Source organism: Eleutherodactylus coqui, chromosome 12 (assembly GCF_035609145.1).
Source record: "Eleutherodactylus coqui strain aEleCoq1 chromosome 12, aEleCoq1.hap1, whole genome shotgun sequence".
NCBI lineage: Eukaryota > Metazoa > Chordata > Amphibia > Anura > Eleutherodactylidae > Eleutherodactylus > Eleutherodactylus coqui.
Genome location: NC_089848.1, coordinates 67,733,205 through 67,751,652, shown reverse-complemented (window position 1 = coordinate 67,751,652; position 18,448 = coordinate 67,733,205). Strand labels below are relative to the sequence as shown.

The 18,448-nt window shown below is 47.2% G+C and overlaps 1 protein-coding gene across 1 annotated transcript in view; it reads left to right on the top strand.

Moving 5' to 3' along the window:
* Nucleotides 1-18,071, top strand: part of TMEM196 (transmembrane protein 196) — a 57,489-nt gene extending 39,418 nt beyond the window's left edge. The window contains exon 4 of the mRNA XM_066585228.1: nt 17,924-18,071. Coding sequence (XP_066441325.1) covers nt 17,924-17,983 — 60 coding nt within the window. The 3' untranslated portion in view covers nt 17,984-18,071. The remainder of the gene's footprint in view (nt 1-17,923) is intronic.
* Nucleotides 18,072-18,448: the final 377 nt, after the last annotated feature.

Genomic DNA, 18,448 nt, shown 5'->3' with positions numbered 1-18,448 from the left:
ATTGCAGTCAAAAAAGTATACAGTCTTTAACCACTTCCTGACTGCCTATAGACTGTAAATGTCCGGGTGGTCGATGCATGGTAATGAAGGGAACAAAAAGTTTAGAAAGTGGTCAATGACATAATGATAGCCAAACAGTATGGTATTGAGCACTTGAAGACCCAGAAGAGTATTTAATCTGTGGTGCTTCAGTAGTTTTCTATCCCCATCTATTAATGCTGCAGGGTCCAAATTCTAGTGATCAAGTTACAATTTTGAGTTTCATCAGGCTCAGTGTCAAAAACACATGAGGGAATTTATAAAGTCCGACATTTCCAATGCCCGGTTTAGTATAATTTTCCCCAACAAATGGTGCACATAATACATGAAGAGGCACACGCCTCTTTATTTTTTAGGTGCATCCTAGCACCTCCATGCGCCATCCCTGAAATATATCCCCAGTGTACATTTCTGGCAAAATTTACACTTGTTTATGGCATAAATTATACATAAATCCGTTGGTCCAGGGAGGCCATGCTCCTTTCCAAACCCCCCACCAATTTTTTTCAAAAGGCCGTTGAAAACAACCTAAAAGTTGCATATTTTTGCATAAATCCCCATTTGCGCAAACATTTGCGTCTTTTTTACTCCAGAAAGTGGTGTAGAAGCCTTTGTGCATTACCCCCACAGTCTTTGATGACCAAGTAGTCTAGTGTTCCACCCTGTAATCATATGCTGTACTGTACTCGGTAATTCAGTGGTTTAATACCATGCTAGATGACTGATTTGGAATTTCCCATTATTCCTGATGAGCCCGTGATTTGATAGATTCACTGATTCTGAAAAGTCTCAGCATCTTTGTTCGTCCCTCCACTAATGTGATCACAATTGGCTTACTGATTGCATTCACATCTCACTACAGTCATAGATCAGCACAAAAGTCCTAAGGGTAGAGTCCCATGCAGCGCTAGCTCCGGGGTGCCATGTGGCTCATGAGATGCAGCCATGATGTCACCAAAAGCTCCAGCTTGCTACTTGTTACTAAATGATAACTCTCTTTTCATTATTAATTGTGGTGTAATTTTCGGCAAAGCTTGCATCTGTAGCGAACAGGGAGTTACTACTTAAGTCATCAGTAAGCCACAGCGAGCTGGAGTATTTGTCCCCAGCGTGGCCACATCTCAGATGCCACTCAGCCATGGGGCAGACATGGAGCTAGCACTAAGTGGGAGTCTACCTTGATGGAGATAATATGTAGTTGCTTCATTAGCTGTGATTAGGCAGCGTACATGAATGCTACTATCATGTCTCCCAGGCCTCTTTCACACGAGTGTATGCGTTTTCACGCTGGCGGCATCACGGTCGAAAATCGCATGAATGAAGAAAATCTGCGATCAAGTCCTGAGCTTAATTAGCGTGTTCTCGTCCATTCACATAACTGGGTGCAACAAATTAGTGAAAAAATACGCTTCAGCCTGGAAATTCCCCGGTCAGCATAGATCCTCGGAATTACATCTAATGCCTAAATAGAGCCATCTGTAAGGTTTGTCCTGCGTTGGACACTGCTAAACTCCCTCCCTTTTTTGCAGCTCCCATAGCAGCCTATGGGAGCCACCAATTAAATCGGTCAAAAGATAGATCAAGACCTATCTTTTCCAGCAGCAAATAAATTTGGTCACCAATTTCGGTCACGTATGTCTTATTTTTCCAGTGCAACATTTTTATACGGCTAAAAATTGGTCAACTAAACGAATATATTGAAAATGAATGCTTCAGATGGTCGTGATTTTCGGCCGACGGATAAACGCGACTAAATAGCCACTTAAACACTCTCATGTGAATAAGGCCTCAGTCAGTAGATGAACTGCACCAAGTCAGTAAAACCAGAAGGCAGATTGATACAACTCACCCTGTTTGTTGGTTTCAGGACAAACAGATGAGATCACTGACCACTTGTGGGATTTCATGCCACAAACTGCACTCCTAAAGTAGGTTGGGGGTCCAACAACATGCGATTAAAAAACCCCAAACCTTTAATAATTCAGTTTAAAAACATATTTGCGTTGAGGAAGCTTAGAACTTACTCATAGCCTGAGAAAGAGCCAAATTGGCTCGAAACATGTAAGCTTTCTTGACAGCAATATGTCTTTAAACAGAATTAATAAAGGCTTTGGATTTTAATTGCATGTTCCTGGACCCTCAGTCTACTTTGTAAATGTACTAAGTCAGTGTAGACATTTGTGGCACACGTAAAGGGTGCAACATCCCTGATGCCAACAGCTAGTCTCTGGAGAAGATACACCTACATACAGGGAAACATTGGCAAACAGAGCAAGTAAATTATTTTAAATCTGAATTGAAAATTAAAGGCAGCATATAGTTTTAATTCAGTTATTCAGTTGTTCCTTAGATGTCATGAACATGTTGTTTATGGCTCCATACAATCGTTGTATGAAGCCATAATACAGTAACCATAAAAGTAATTTTGGTTCTGTATTTGTATTTTTGTGTATTATAAAAGGCACTTAATGCCACACACAAATTGCCCACATTGCGATAGTATAGATTTATGCTGCCATACAGGTGGACTTAAAACGACCCTCCTGTTTCAGGACAAAATTCTATCCCAGGTCCAGAGAGGTTTAAGGTATATTAGCTGCACTTGTCCAACCCACCAGTTCCAGTACTAGTTTTTGGCTATACAAAATACCTGCTGCAATTCTTTGTGCAGTGCTCTCTGATTGGCCAGTGCTGATCACATAAGCAGCACTGGCCAATCAGAGAGCAGGTAGCATGCATTAACTAACACTAGAAAACACTGAGAGGTCCGAAAGCTCGTTATAACATCATGTGTTTTTCTTAGCCATTAAAAGGTATCATATCTACAAGATTACTTGGTTTCTCTTGCTGGGAACAATCACATTTTAACTAACACTACCAATACACTATGGGTATTAGGGAGTCTGAAGATTGCGCCAGCCATCTTGGCCCAAGGAAAATGGGATCTGAAACCAGCAAATTGGATGAATGACAGTGAAGAACAGATGCAAGTCATATACCCCCTGACCCCTTTAGTCCCAGGTCAAAATTTTGTGAAGAACTGAGTGAATGTATTTTACCCTAGGGGCTCTTTCACATGGGCGCTGCGATTTTCGGCCACCGGAATTGCTGCCGAAAATTGCATAAACAAGAGGCAGAGAATTTACTGTATCTCCCATTTGCTCGCCCATTCAGTTGGCTGGGTGCGGCGTGTATACGTCACAGCCCAGAATACAATCAGCCAGGGGAAGAGAGTTCAGCTTTGCTAAACTCCCTCCCCTAGTGGTGCTAAACTTCCTCCCCTCCCTCCCCAGCCTATAAGAGCTGCCAGCCAGGAGAGGGGAGGGACTTTAGCAGGGCGAGCCGCTTCTAAACCCCCCTACCTTTCCTTTTCTAATGGTTCTCTTAGGCTCCCATAGGCCGTCATATTCCAGCAAAAGATAGGACAAGACCTGGCATAAAAGCAACCGCCCGTAATGCGCTATCTTTTCCGGACGCATGATTTTACGCACTGGAAAATCCAATCCTTTAGAGGGCTGCGACTGTAGGCCGGCGTTTTATCGCAGCATAATTACCGCTATAAAACATTTGTGTGAATAAAGCCTAAATAACAGTAAAAACTCAATTATAGATAAAACTGGCACAGCTAATTGTGATATATTGGGGTATATACTATCAATTGTGATAATGGGTTTCTGAAAAAAAAATATTTGTTTTACAGCAGAAATACTAATCTAGATGTCAACATCACAGGGGCAGCATTACCATTGCCAATAGCAATGATTTGTGCATTGCACTGTGCAGCATACCAATTAGCACCAACAGAAAAGAAATGGAAATTATATGACTAATATATTGCTTTGGTATATACAGTAGTTGGAATTTTCGTCTATCAGAAATGCAGTCATTTTTTTTGGCGCAGTAGAAATTAAATTATATGCTGCAAATAGTAATGTAAAAGGTACCTGGGGATGGGAACAAAAGATTACAGCTAAGGGAGACCATTTCATGTATTCAACTCCTAGCAAACAATTTCACAGGAGTAACACAAGCTTACGGTTTACTTTTATAGATGGAATTAGGTGGAGGGATTTTTCATACCTTTTAGACTTTAAAGGATGTGAAAAGTAATGAGTGAGTTTATCCTGTATAAAGGGGATCTCGATAATTGCTACTTCCCCGAATAGGAATGAAGTTATCATCAGGTACCCAGCCATGCAATTACAATTACCTTCATGAGGTCGGAGCTTAAACCATTATGGCTACTGGTTTCATTAAGTTTTAGTTAAACATTTCATTCTTACTAGAGCTCCACAAGGTCTGTAGATGGAGTTCTTACAGGATGTATCAGCTATACAAGGTGTCCACAGAAAAATAGAACCTGTTGTTGTTGTCAGCCATTTAGTCGTTCACGACCTTCTCCGACCCTAAAAGCGAGCTTCCTCCATGTTTTTTGGTTTTGCACTGCTCCTTTCAGTTGAGTGATATCCATGCCAGTATCAGCTGACAGTATCAGCCATCGTGCTCTTTGGAAGTCGAATCTGTTACGTGTGCTGCTGGGATCTGTAGTTCTAAGCTTCCTAGCAGCACAGACCTCACAGGGTTAATTGATTGAGCTGGCTGGGTGTGGTACTTCCTGCTAGCCAATCTCCTGAGTTTGTGCTCACATATAAACCCAGCACTTGGTCAGTCTTTGTCTGGTATTGGGGGTGAGAAATCATGAATCCTTGTCTGTTGCAAGCTTGCTGTGTGATCTGTGTCTTGCTGGTTCATGTCCGTTTGTTCATTTATATTCTGCCAGTTTTGTGTCAGCTTGCTGTGTGACCTGTGATCTGTTTTCTGTCCTGTTGCAGCTTGCTGTTTAAACTCTGTCCGGTTCTGCTGGACTCCTGGTTAGTGTAGGGACTAGCGGTATAACTAGGAGCCGTGAAGTGGCCTGCTAGCTTTCATGTTTTGTACAAAATGTCCACTAATACCTGGTATTTATATTCAGTTTATCATCTGTTACTAGTGTTTGCATTTTGGCTGCTGTATGGTGTGTATTCTGGCTCTGTGTGTCCTGTTGTTCTGTCCCTGTCATGTGGCATGTGAATGTGTCCTGTTCTGGTGCGTGGCTCCTAGGATCAGCTAGGGCCCAGATCCGAAGACCACTGGGCTGCCCTCATTGGGGCAATGTCCCCGCTTAGGTAGGGCCATGTCATCCTCCGGTAGCAGAGGGTCAGTTTTCCTGAAACCCGCGTGCGTACCCAGTCCTTTTTTGGTCACGATCATGTGGGCCCCGTACTTAATTTTGCCCACAGAATCGTAACAGGATCTTCTTTTGCCACTGATCTGTCCAAGCATTATAGATTTTTAAAAGACTCTGCTCGTATTACATGGCCGAAATACATGAGTCTGAGTCTGGTTATCTTGCCCCCCAGTGATATATCTTATACGATTCAGGACTTCTCTGGTTGCCTGCTATCCAGGGGCAAAATAGATCTCTCCAGCATTGGATAATGGTGTGGGGGGCATGTATGTTCCAGCGCTAACCAATGACGTAACTATAGGGGATGCAAGCGAATGCGGTTGCACCTGGGCCCAGGAGCCTTAGGGTGCCCATAAGGCCTTTCTTCTCCATATAGGGAGCCCAGTACTATGAATAAAGCATTATGGTTGGGGGCCCTGTTACAGGTTTTACATTTGGGTTCAGAAGCTTCAAGTTAACATAACCAAAGAGAATCAATTTAAGACAAATTAGCATAACATCCAAATAATTTCTGACTGTAAACGATAAAGACGAATGGAGGACTTCAAACAAAAGTGTGGGGTTTAAAGTTGATTTATATGAACGCATTTGTGCTGCGTATTACATGCGCAAAATCTATGCGCACCGTAAGCAGTGAATAGAACCCATTGATGTAAATGGGTTCGGTAACGTGTTCTTTTTGAGCACGCATTTCGGTCGTGAAAAAAAAAGTTACATGTCCTATTTCGGTGTGTATTAGCCTATATTAAGCTTAATTGGCCATTGAAATCAGAGGGAGTGCATGCTTGCATGATTCTTTGCAAGCGCATATATGCTGGGCATGCACGTAAAAAGTACAGTAAGATATGCACAGATACACGTAAAAAAACACAAAGCTCATCATACAAATACGCATAGCACAAAAACGCTTACACCTGTGTGAAGCCGGCCTTATTCTTTAATGGCGGCTGTCTAAGGCCTCATGTCCACGGGGAAAATCGGGCCCGCTACGGATTCTACATGTAGAATCTGCAGCGGGTCCCTCCTGCCCCGCGGACATGAGCGCTGAAAATACGAATAAATAAGAATTTACCTATCCGTAGCGGGCGGCGAAGCTCTGCTCTTCCTCACGGCCGGATCTTCTTTTTCGGCCGGCGGATGAATTCCTGACGCCGGCGGCACGTCGCCGGCACGTCGTCGACGTGCCGTGCGCATGCGCCGGGCACATCCGCCGAGCCGAAGCAAGGGAGATGCGGCCGTGAGGAAGAGAAGAGCTTCCCGGCCCGCTGCGGGTGAGTAAATGCTTTAAATTCCTATTTTAGGTCTCCCGCGGATCCGGACGGCTTCCATAGGCTTCAATAGAAGCCCGCGGGAGCCATCCCCGCGGGAGACCCGCACGAAAATGGAGCATGGTCCAGATTTTTTCATGCTCAATTTTTTTTAAAATCCATTTTATTGACGATCCGCGGGTATTTATCTACCCGCGGGTGGTCAATGCATCCCTATGGGGTGCGGATCCACGTGCAGGTAATCCGCTGCGGATCCTAAATCATATTTTGCCCGTGGACATGAGCCCTTAGATGGATACTCAACAACAGCTCATTATGTTGGCAAACTGAAGAGATGAATATGAGCAGTCTATCTAGAAATGTCATCTATTCCGTCTATTCCGCCACACTCAACCGTGTACAGTGCCGATCCCATTGAAAGCAATGGGATAGAATGCCGCGGACTTCTGCCACAGCTGTCACAGCTGTGGCAGAAGTCCGCGGCATTCTCCCTATGTTTTCAATGAGGCTAGCGCTGCTGCCGCTGGCCCCATTGAAACCACTAGCGACATGCTGGTTCTATACCGACGTCTTTCTTGCGCTGCGATGCGAGAGTTTTCTCGTGCTCTCACAGCGCAAGAAAGAAAAAATCGCCAGTGAGCGTCCTCCCTAACTCAGATTCAAGAGCAGCCAATAACCAAAATAGAAATGACTCCTAAAAGCTAAATGGCAGTGGTATATGTTTTGGCCTATTGACTCCCTGGCTTGTTTGAAGCCCCCTGTAACTGCTTAGACAATAAACAATAAGATGTGATGACGACAATGATGACAAATATATTAGAAGCTTATTTAGAATTCTAAGATTACTTGAAATCAGTCATCTCAGTGTTAAAACTGCTATCAACCACAAATTGACATTCCCTTTTCTCAAACTTCTCAGGTTGTAAGAGTGGAGAAAAGCCGTCCTGTAGTTATTGTTAATCGAGCAATGACTTCCTACCAGAGTATTTTTACTTGCACTTGAACGGGTTGTAACAGAATCGGAAGTAACTAGAGATGAGCGAGCACCAAAATGCTCAGGTGCTCGTTACTCGAGACGAACTTTTCGCGATGCTCGAGGGTTCGTTTCGAGTAACGAACCCCATTGAAGTCAATGGGCGACCCGAGCATTTTTGTATATCGCCGATGCTCGCTAAGGTTTTCATTTGTGAAAATCTGGGCAATTCAAGAAAGTGATGGGAACGACACAGCAACAGATAGGGCAGGCGAGGGGCTACATGTTGGGCTGCATCTCAAATTCCCAGGTCCCACTATTAAGCCACAATAGCGGCAAGAGTGCCCCCCCCTCCCAACAATTTTTACTTCTGAAAAACCCTCATTAGCAAGGCATACCTTAGCTAAGCACCACACTACCTCCAACAAAGCACAATCACTGCCTGCATGACACTCCGCTGCTACTTCTCCTGGGTTACATGCTGCCCAATCCCCCGCAGCACGACCCAGTGTCCACAGTGCACACCAAAGTGTCCCTGCGCAGCCTTCAGCTGCCCTTATGCCACACGCTGGCCTCATAGCCACACCACCCTCATGTCTATTTATAAGTGCGTCTGCCATGAGGAGGAACCGGACACACACACGGCAGAGGGTTGGCAGGGCCAGGCAGCGACCCTCTTTAAAAGGGGCGGGGCGATAGCCCACAATGCTGTACAGAAGCAATGAGAAATCCAATCCTGTGCCACCTCCATCAGGAGCTGCACACGTGGGCATAGCAATGGGGAACCTATGTGCCACACACTATTCATTCTGTCAAGGTGTCTGCATGCCCCAGTCAGACCGCGTTTTTTTATAAATAGTCACAGGCAGGTACAACTCCGCAATGGGAATTCCGTGTGCACCCACAGCATGGGTGGCTCCCTGGAACCCACCGGCTGTACATAAATGTATCCCATTGCAGTGCCCTGGACAGCAGAGCTAACGTCAGATTAAATGCAGGTGCGCTTCGGCCCACACTGCATGCCCCAGTCACACTGGGGTTTTTTATACGTAGACACAGGCAGGTACAACTCCCTATTGTGAAGTCCCTGTGGACCCACAGCATGGGTGGCTCCCTGGAACCCACCGGCGGTACATAAATAAATCCGATTGCAGTGCCCAGCACAGCTGAGGTAACGTCAGGTTTAATGCAGGTGGGCTTCGGCCCACACTGCATGCCCCAGTAAGACTGGGGTTCTTTAGAGGTGGACACATGCAGTTACAACTCCGTGTGGACCGACAGCATGGGTGGGTCCCAGGAAGCCACCGGCGGTACATAAATATATCCCATTGCAGTGCCCTGGACAGCAAAGCTAACGTCAGATTACATGCAGGTGGGCTTCGGCCCACACTGCATGCCCCAACCTGACCGGGGTTTTTAATTCATAGACACAGGCAGGTACAACTCCCTATTGTGAAGTCCGTGTGGACCCACAGCATGGGTGGCTCCCTGGAACCCACCGGCGGTACATAGATAAATCCCATTGCAGTGCCCAGCACAGCTGAGGTAGCGTCAGGTTTAATGCAGGTGGGCTTCGGCCCACACTGCATGCCCCAGTCAGACTGGGGTTCTTTTTAAGTAGACACATGCATTTACAACTCCGTGTGGACCGACAGCATAGGTGGGTCCCAGGAAGCCACCGGCGGTACATAAATATATCCCATTGCATTGCCCAGCACAGCTGAGGTTACGTCCGATGAAATGCAGGTGGGCTTCGGCCCACACTGCATGCCCCAGTCTGAATGGAGTTTTTAATACATAGACACTGGCAGGTACAAATCCCTAATGTGAAGTCCCTGTGGACCCACAGCATTGGTGGCTCCCTGGAACCCACCGGTGGTACATAAATGTATCCCATTGCAGTGCCCTGCTCAGCAGAGCTAACGTCACATACAATACAGGTGTGCTTCGGCCCACAGTGCATGCCCCAGTCAGACTGGTAATATGTACCTTAACAGTAACCGCGTTGGTGGGAATGTGGTGGCGACTGCTGACCTAGTAGCACGGTTTTATTTAGTTGGTTTTCGGAATGTGGCCAGGATTAAGTGGGCCGTGGTGGGGGGATGGTGGGGGCCTCCTTGTTGTGTCGGTAAAGGTGAAATTCTTGGACTGCCACCAGACGGACCAATGCAAAGGTATTTGCCAAGAATGTTTTCATTGTTGGAGGAGGAGGGGGATGTTTTGGAGGCACTACGTGTCCTCTCCACGTGTCTGTGGTTATATGCACCTTAACAGTAACCGTGTTGGTGGGAAATGGCCTCGCCACCATCATGTCTTTGGGGAGCCTCCGTTTCCACACCCCAGTGACATAGCATTAGCAGCGGTATAGGCAGAGCCCAGAATTAGTAACATTTCAGTGGTAGAATTAGGGACAGGCCCCAGTAACATATCACTAGCAGCATTATAGGGGGAGCACAGTATTAGTTCCATTTCAGTAGTAGTAGCAGTCCAGACAGGCCCCAGTAACAATTCCAAAGCAGCAGTATAGGGGGAGCACAGTCTTAGTTCCATTTCAGTAGTAGTAGCAGTCAAGACAGGCCACAATAACAATTCCGAAGCAGCAGTATAGGGGGAGCACAGTATTAGTTCCATTTCAGTAGTAGTAGCAGTCAAGACAGGCCCCAGTAACAATTCCGAATCAGCAGTATAGGGGGAGCACAGTATTAGTTCCATTTCAGTAGTAGTAGCAGTCAAGACAGGCCACAGTAACAATTCCGAAGCAGCAGTATAGGGGGAGCACAGTATTAGTTCCATTTCAGTAGTAGTAGCAGTCAAGACAGGCCACAGTAACATTCCCGTTGCAGCAGTTTAGGGAGATAACAGTCTCTTTCACATTTCAGTAGTTGCAGTATAGACAAGGCCCCAGTTACATTTATGTAGCAAAAGTGTAGGCCAACCCCACACACCTTGCTGTACCATGAGTGCAGGCGAAGCCCATATAAATTACTAGGATTACACTGTAGGCGAGGACCCAAAAAAATTGGTGTACCAACAGTACTAATGTACCTCAGAAAAATTGCCCATGCCCAACCAAGAGGGCAGGTGAAACCCATTAATCGCTTTGGTTAATGTGGCTTAATTTGTAACTAGGCCTGGAGGCGGCCCAGTTAAAATAAAAATTGGTTCAGATGCAAGTTTCAACGCTTTAATGAGAATTGAAACATATAAACATTGTTTAGAAAAGTCATATGACTGAGCCTTGTGGGCCTAAGAAAAATTGCCCGTTCGGCGTGATTACGTGAGCTTTCAGGAGGAGGAGCAGGAGGAGGAGGATGAATATAATACACAGATTGATGAAGCTAAAAGGTCCCCGTTTTTTATGGTGATAGAGAACGATGCTTCCATCCGCGGGTGCAGCCTACGTATTGTTTAGGTACCGCTGTTATCCGCTGGGGGAGAAGAGAAGTCTGGGGAAATCCAGGCTTTGTTCATCTTTATGAGTGTAAGCCTGTCGGCACTGTCAGTTGGCAGGCGGGTACGCTTATCCGTGATGATTCCCCCAGCCGCACTAAACACCCTCTCTGACAAGACGCTAGCCGCAGGACAAGCAAGCACCTCCAGGGCATACAGCGCGAGTTCAGGCCACGTGTCCAGCTTCGACACCCAGTAGTTGTAGGGAGCAGAGGCGTCACGGAGGATGGTTGTGCGATCGGCTACGTACTCCCTCACCATCCTTTTACAGTGCTCCTGCCGACTCAGCCTTGACTAGGGAGCGGTGACACAGTCTTGCTGGGGAGCCAGAAAGCTGGCAAAGGCCTTGGAGAGTGTTCCCCTGCCTGCGCTGTACATGCTGCCTGATCTCCGCGCCTCCCCTGCTACCTGGCCCTCGGAACTGCGCCTTCTGCCACTAGCGCTGTCGGATGGGAATTTTACCATCAGTTTGTCCGCCAGGGTCCTGTGGTATAGCATCACTCTCGAACCCCTTTCCTCTTCGGGTATGAGAGTGGAAAGGTTCTCCTTATACCGTGGGTCGAGCAGTGTGTACACCCAGTAATCCGTAGTGGCCAGAATGCGTGTAACGCGAGGGTCACGAGAAAGGCATCCTAACATGAAATCCGCCATGTGTGCCAGGGTACCTGTACGCAACACATGGCTGTCCTCACTAGGAAGATCACTTTCAGGATCCTCCTCCTCCTCAGGCCATACACGCTGAAAGGATGACAGGCAAGCAGCATGGGTACCCTCAGCAGTGGGCCAAGCTGTCTCTTCCCCCTACTCCTCATGCTCCTCCCCCTCCTCCTCCTCAACGCGCTGAGATATAGACATGAGGGTGCTCTGACTATCCAGCGACATACTGTCTTCCCCCGCCTCCGTTTCCGAGCGCAAAGCGTCTGCCTTTATGCTTTGCAGGGAACTTCTCAAGAGGCATAGCAGAGGAATGGGGACGCTAATGATTGCAGCATCGCCGCTCACCATCTGGGTAGACTCCTCAAAGTTTCCAAGGACCTGGCAGATGTCTGCCAACCAGGCCAACTCTTCTGTAAATAATTGAGGAGGCTGACTCCCACTACGCCCCCCATGTTGGAGTTGGTATTCCACTATAGCTCTACGCTGCTCATAGAGCCTGGCCAACATGTGGAGCGTAGAGTTCTACCGTGTGGGCACGTCGCACAGCAGTCGGTGCACTGGCAGATTAAACCGATGTTGCAGGGTCCGCAGGGTGGCAGCGTCTGTTTTGGACTTGCGGAAATGTGTGCTGAGCCGGCGCACCTTTCCGAGCAGGTCTGACAAGCGTGGGTAGCTCTTCACGAACCGCTGAACCACCAAATTAAAGACGTGGGCCAGGCATGGCACGTGCGTGAGGCTGCCGAGCTGCAGAGTCGCCACCAGGTTACGGCCGTTGTCACACACGACCATGCCCGGTTGGAGGCTCAGCGGCGAAAGCCAGCGGTCGGTCTGCTCTGTCAGACCCTGCAGCAGTTCGTGGGCCATGTGCCTCTTCTCTCCTAAGCTGAGTAGTTTCAGCACGGCCTACTGGCGCTTGCCCACCGCTGTGCTGCCACCCCGCGCGACACCGACTGGTGGCGACGTGCTGCTGCTGACGCATCTTGATTGCGAGACAGAGGTTGCGTAGGAGGAGGGTAGTTTAGTGGAGGAAGCATACACGGCCGCAGATACCTGCACCGAGCTGGGGCCCGCAATTCTGGGGGTGGGTAGGACGTGAGCGGTCCCAGGCTCTGACTCAGTCCCAGCCTCCACTAAATTTACCCAATGTGCCGTCAGGGAGATATAGTGGCCCTGCCCGCCTGTGCTTGTCCACGTGTCCGTTGTTAAGTGGACCTTGGCAGTAACCGCGTTGATGAGGGCGCGTACAATGTTGTGGGAGACGTGGTCGTGCAGGGCTGGGACAGCACATCGGGAAAAGTAGTGGCGACTTGGAACTGAGTAGAGCGGGGCCACCACCGCCACCATGTTTTTGAAAGCCTCCGTTTCCACAAGCCTATACGGCAGCATCTCCAGGCTGATAAATTTGGCTATGTGCACGTTTAACGCTTGAGCGTGCGGGTGCGTGGCGCTCAAACAGTTGTTGCGCTAGCGACGCTGGACGCTGCGCTGAGAGACATTGCTGGATGGGGCCGAAGACAGCGGAGGTGAGCATGTGGGTGCAGGCCGGGAGACGGCCGTGCCTGTGTCCTGAGAGGGGGGTTGGATCTCAGTGGCAGGATAGGGCACAGGGGGAGAGGCAGTGGTGCAAACCGGAGGCGGTGAATGGCCTTCGTCCCGCCTTGTGGGGTGCTTGGCCATCATATGCCTGCGCATGCTGGTGGTGGTGAGGCTGGTGGTGGTGGCTCCCCGGCTGATCTTGGCACGACAAACCTTGCACACCACAGTTCGTTGGTCGTCTGCACTCTCAGTGAAAAACTGCCACACCTTTGAGCACCTCGGCCTCTGCAGGGTGGCATGGCACAAGGGAGCGCTTTGGGAAACAGTTGGTGGATTATTCGGTCTGGCCCTGCCTCTACCCCTGGCCACCCCACTGCCTCTTCCAACCTGTGCTGCGGCTACAATTGCCTCCCCCTCTGAAGACCGGTCCTTAGTTGGCTTATCACACCAGGTAGGGTCAGTCACCTCATCGTCCAGCGGCTCTTCCTCCGAATCCTCTGTGCGCTCCTCCCTGGGACTTACTGCCCTTACTACTACCTCACTGATAGACAACTGTGTCTCATCGTCATCGTCCTCCTCACCCACTGAAAGCTCTTGAGACAGTTGCCGAAAGTCCCCAGCCTCATCCCCCGGACCCCGGGAACTTTCCAAAGGTTGGGCATCGGTCAAGATAAACTCCTCTGGTGGGAGAGGAACGACTGCTGCCCAATCTGGGCAGGGGCCCGAGAAAAGTTCCTGGGAGTCTGCCTGCTCCTCAGAATGTGTCATTTTCATGGAATGAGGAGGCTGGGAGGAAGGAGGAGCAGCAGCCAGAGGATTCAGAGTTGCAGCAGTGGACGGCGCAGAACTCTGGGTGGTCGATAGATTGTTGGATGCACTTTCTGCCATCCACGACAGGACCTGCTCACATTGCTCATTTTCTAATAAAGGTCTACCGCGTGGACCCATTAATTGTGAGATGAATCTGGGGACCCCTGAAACTTGCCTCTCTCCTAATCCCGCAGCAGTCGGCTGCGATACACCTGGATCAGGAGCTCGGCCTGTGCCCACACCCTGACTTGGGCCTCCGCGTCCTCGCCCGCGTCCACGTCCTCTAGGCCTACCCCTACCCCTCAGCATGGTGTATTACGAGTAGAGCACAAACAGAACGCTGTAATTAAATGTGCCGCTTATTGGCCAGTGGTTGGAGGCTGACTTCGCTTACGGACCGCACAGCAGAGCCAGGAAACAATTTTGTGCACGCCTGTAGTGAGACGTAGGTGCGTAGGACTGAGCTAGTGGAATTCACAGCGCAGAAGCAGTCAAGTGGCCAAAGGGCAGTGGTAGGCCTTAAGTATTTTGCTTCAATTTGTTTAAATGGTGAGCTGAAACACCAGACAGATACTGTATGCAGCGTATATTATGTATACTGTTTCCCTCTGGCGCTATGACGGCGGTGATGTAACGGGCACAGCAGAGCCAGGAAACTATTTTGCGCAAGCCTGCTGTAACGCTTAGCTGCATATTAATTAGGACTACTACCCCCAGCAGACACGCAGTACACTGAAGACGGTCACAGGCAGCCCAAATATAGTATTTTCCCCAATTTTTTTGAAAAAGCCCACTACCTATATAGACAGTATATCTCTTTCACCTTTCCCACTGTCCCTGCTTCACCAGTACTGCCCCAATACTCTGTACAATGACTGCAGACTGAGGACGCAATGCTCTGCACGCCCGATATACAAAAAAAAAAAATTGTGCAACACTGCTCACAGCAGCCTCAACAGTACTGCACACGGTCAGATGTGGCCCTAAGATGGACCGTTGGGGTTCTTGAAGCCTAAAATCAATCCTAACACTCTCCCTATAGCAGCTCCGGCACCAGCAGCACTTTCCCTGATCTCTGCCAGAATGCATCTGTGGTGAGCCGCGGGCAGGGCAGATTTTAACACTCGGGTGTCACCTGATCTCCCCAGCCACTCACTGCACAGGGGTGGTAGAGGGCTGGAACATCACAGGAGGAAGTTGTAATGCCTTCCATGTCTTTCTATTGGCCAGAAAAGTGCGCAAATGTCTCAGAGATGAAAGTGAAAGTAACTCGAACATCGCGTGGTACTCGTCTCGAGTAACGAGCATCTCGAACACCCGAATACTCGAACGAGCATCAAGCTCGGACGAGTACGCTCGCTCATCTCTAGAAGTAACTTGTTGATCGGTGGGATATCTCACAGCTGAGACCCCACTACAATGCTGAGAAGTGGATGTCCCATTCCCCCCATCCTCCTCCCTACAGACTTACTGCACCCCCTGCAGTGAGGGGGAGATAGAGTGGATTGCTGGTCATGCAAATGGGCTGGCGCTCCATTTCTTTTCCCCGCTCTCAAGATTGGTGGGGGTCTCAGTGGGGAAACCTCCACTAATCAACAAGTTATCCCCTATGTCATGGATAAAAGATAACTTGCAATTGTAGGACAACCCGTTTAAGACTTGGATTTCTGTTTTGCGGTTTGGTCTCAAATGCCCAAAACAGTATTGAGATGGAACCCTGGGATGAAGCCGTAGGCTTTAATGTGTGAAATGGAGGCCACTTTGATGGTCGTTTGGTTTTTATCCTCCTAATGTACCTGAAATGATAGGTAAATCTTATGTAACAGTGGTAGGATGGAAACCTACAGTGTATACAGAAATGCAGAGTGAAGGTTCTCTAACTGGTAATTTAGTAATATTAATCTATGTTCATTTTGGGTTAAGAAGTCCAACTAAGGGACTTTCCACATAAATGGAAATAGCGCACAGGATACACCGCAAGTCACAGTCAAGGCTTCTTCACATGGGCGTATTTGGGCAAGCACAATTTGCACACAATATGCAGAGAATAGAACCCAATTATATCAATGTGTTCATATACATTTCCCGTTTTTTGTGCACGCCAAAAAAGAGGATATGCTTTTTTTTTCCTGCGCATTTGTGCAGCAAAGGTCCCCATAGAAGTCTATGGGAGGTGTGCAAATGTGCGCTCCATGAACGTGCAAATGCGCAATATGCTTTGTAAAGCCACAGGGAAAAGAACACATCTGGGCCTCCTTAGGTTAAGTAGCCTTTTAAATCAGAGTGGAAGGGAGGGTGTTGCATGCACATATGAACAGGCCCTGCGTGCGTAAAAAAGTACAGTACAATGCCAAAATACATGCACAAATCAACCTCGTGCATAGCACAAATACGCTGCACTGAAGCGTGCGCATTTGCACATAAACCCGTGTGAAGGAGCCCTTAGATGCAGAATTGAAAATGGCTTAAACTTGCCCGCGAGTCTGCTTCAAAATCTGCAGTTAGATCTGCAGAATTCTACAGTTTCACATCTTGTTGTGCATCCTGGAGAATAATTCCACCATTGTACGAAACTATATATATATATATATATATATATATATATATATATATATATATACGTACTCAGCAGCTCCTGATCTAGAACCTGCTGCACACAGATCTAGTTGCATGTACGACATGACAGATTGCCTTTAATGAATCACTTGTAGAGACCAATGCTACGACAAATATTAGAGTCACATTTTTTATCTGTACAAACTATGAGCTGCCACAAAATTGCAGCAACAATTGCAGCATCCGAGGAGTGAGTCTTGGCCTAGGAGATGGCGGGAATTAGAGTAGGGCCTTTTCACTATGGCACTACCATCGCCCACACGGAGGGTTACCGAAGACATGTCCCGGCTATTAAGATGGGGTTGGTTGTTTCAATAGTTGTCACGTGTGACGCCACCGTTCCTTTCTCCGCGGTGAAACTGAAGGTGTAATAAAGTTCACACACATGGGTAGTAGTGAAACACACAATTGCTGGGAACGGTCGGCAACTACAACTTTACTTGAATAAACAAGGATAGGTATAGGATACAACAGCTTGACAGAGTTTAAACATAACACACCAGTGCAGGAAGAATTAGTGGTGAGGACAGAGAGGCAGACACAGGATGACACTGGGTCCACAGTCCAAGTTATCTGTGTAGCACCGGTCCTAGAAAATATTGCTTAGCAAGGCAGGAGCTCTCTACCGGTCGCTCACCCACTTCAGACGACTGGAACTCTGCATGGCGGACTCCACACTTCAATTATACTTTGGGGTAGGGGTCCTAGGAAAAACTTCTAGGCCACCTCTCTGCGTCATCCATTTTCACCACATGTAGGTTGAAGGTACCTGCATGCAGGCAACACTCCAACAGAACAGCACTCAACTCCAAGAAGACAAATAGCAAAAAGCTCCAATCATGCACCTTGAAAACACACACACACACACACACACACACACATATATATATATATATATATATATATAACACAAGGTCACATGACTTTCAAAAGATACATTCCCAGACAGTAACCCACTCAGTGCTGCAGCTAGGCAATACACTTCACATTCATGCAACATAAAACGTACTGACAATACACATAAGCACGAAACTACATAGATCATCCAGAACCTTCCAGAAACTTCCATACATGAACTTCTGTACACCACACAAGAAGTATTGAATACTTATACAAGTAGCATACTTCAGTTTTTCAGCATACTGGATCACAATAAAAAATACCAGGTGGAATAATCTATGCAAGTATCATTTTGAATCCAAATCTGTTGATTTTTTTAGGGAGTTGAACACTTTTGCAAGGTACTCTATAAATATATCAGATTTTTTTTTTCTACTTTGGTCCAAAAAAAGTTTTTTTCTTATGTCTGTTTTTGCATCAATAATATTTTTCTCTTTCTTTTAACAGGAAACCATTGAAAACATTAGCAACGGAGGCGCACAGCTTGTTTTTAATGGACGTGTTTAGCTCCGTTTTGACGAGATGGTTTGGTACTCGGCATATGATAAGACAATGTCCTTTTTACTAGTCCTTTTGTCATTTGGTTGCTGCAACTTCCAGGACAACGCCTTCAAATTTTTCCAAATGATTTTTATGACATTATCTTTAGTGACAATATTTAATATTATGCACAAAACTCCATTCCACAAGTATGTTACATAGAGGAGTCCGGGCCGTCTATAAATATGTACAGAGAGATTATCTGTAGACATTTCCCACTGTTTCAGCAAGTGCATACACAAAAAGCAAGCCATTTAAGCATTGCAAAGCAAAGTTTCCTGCCACTCTGAATTTAAGAATTTGCATCAGATTAAGCACAGTTTGACATGTCTCCTCGGATACCCTTCAAATATAATGTTTTTAGTAATTATCCCAGTTATAGAGAAATATTGTAAGTCAGTTCAACTTGCATAGACTTTTTATCACTAAAAT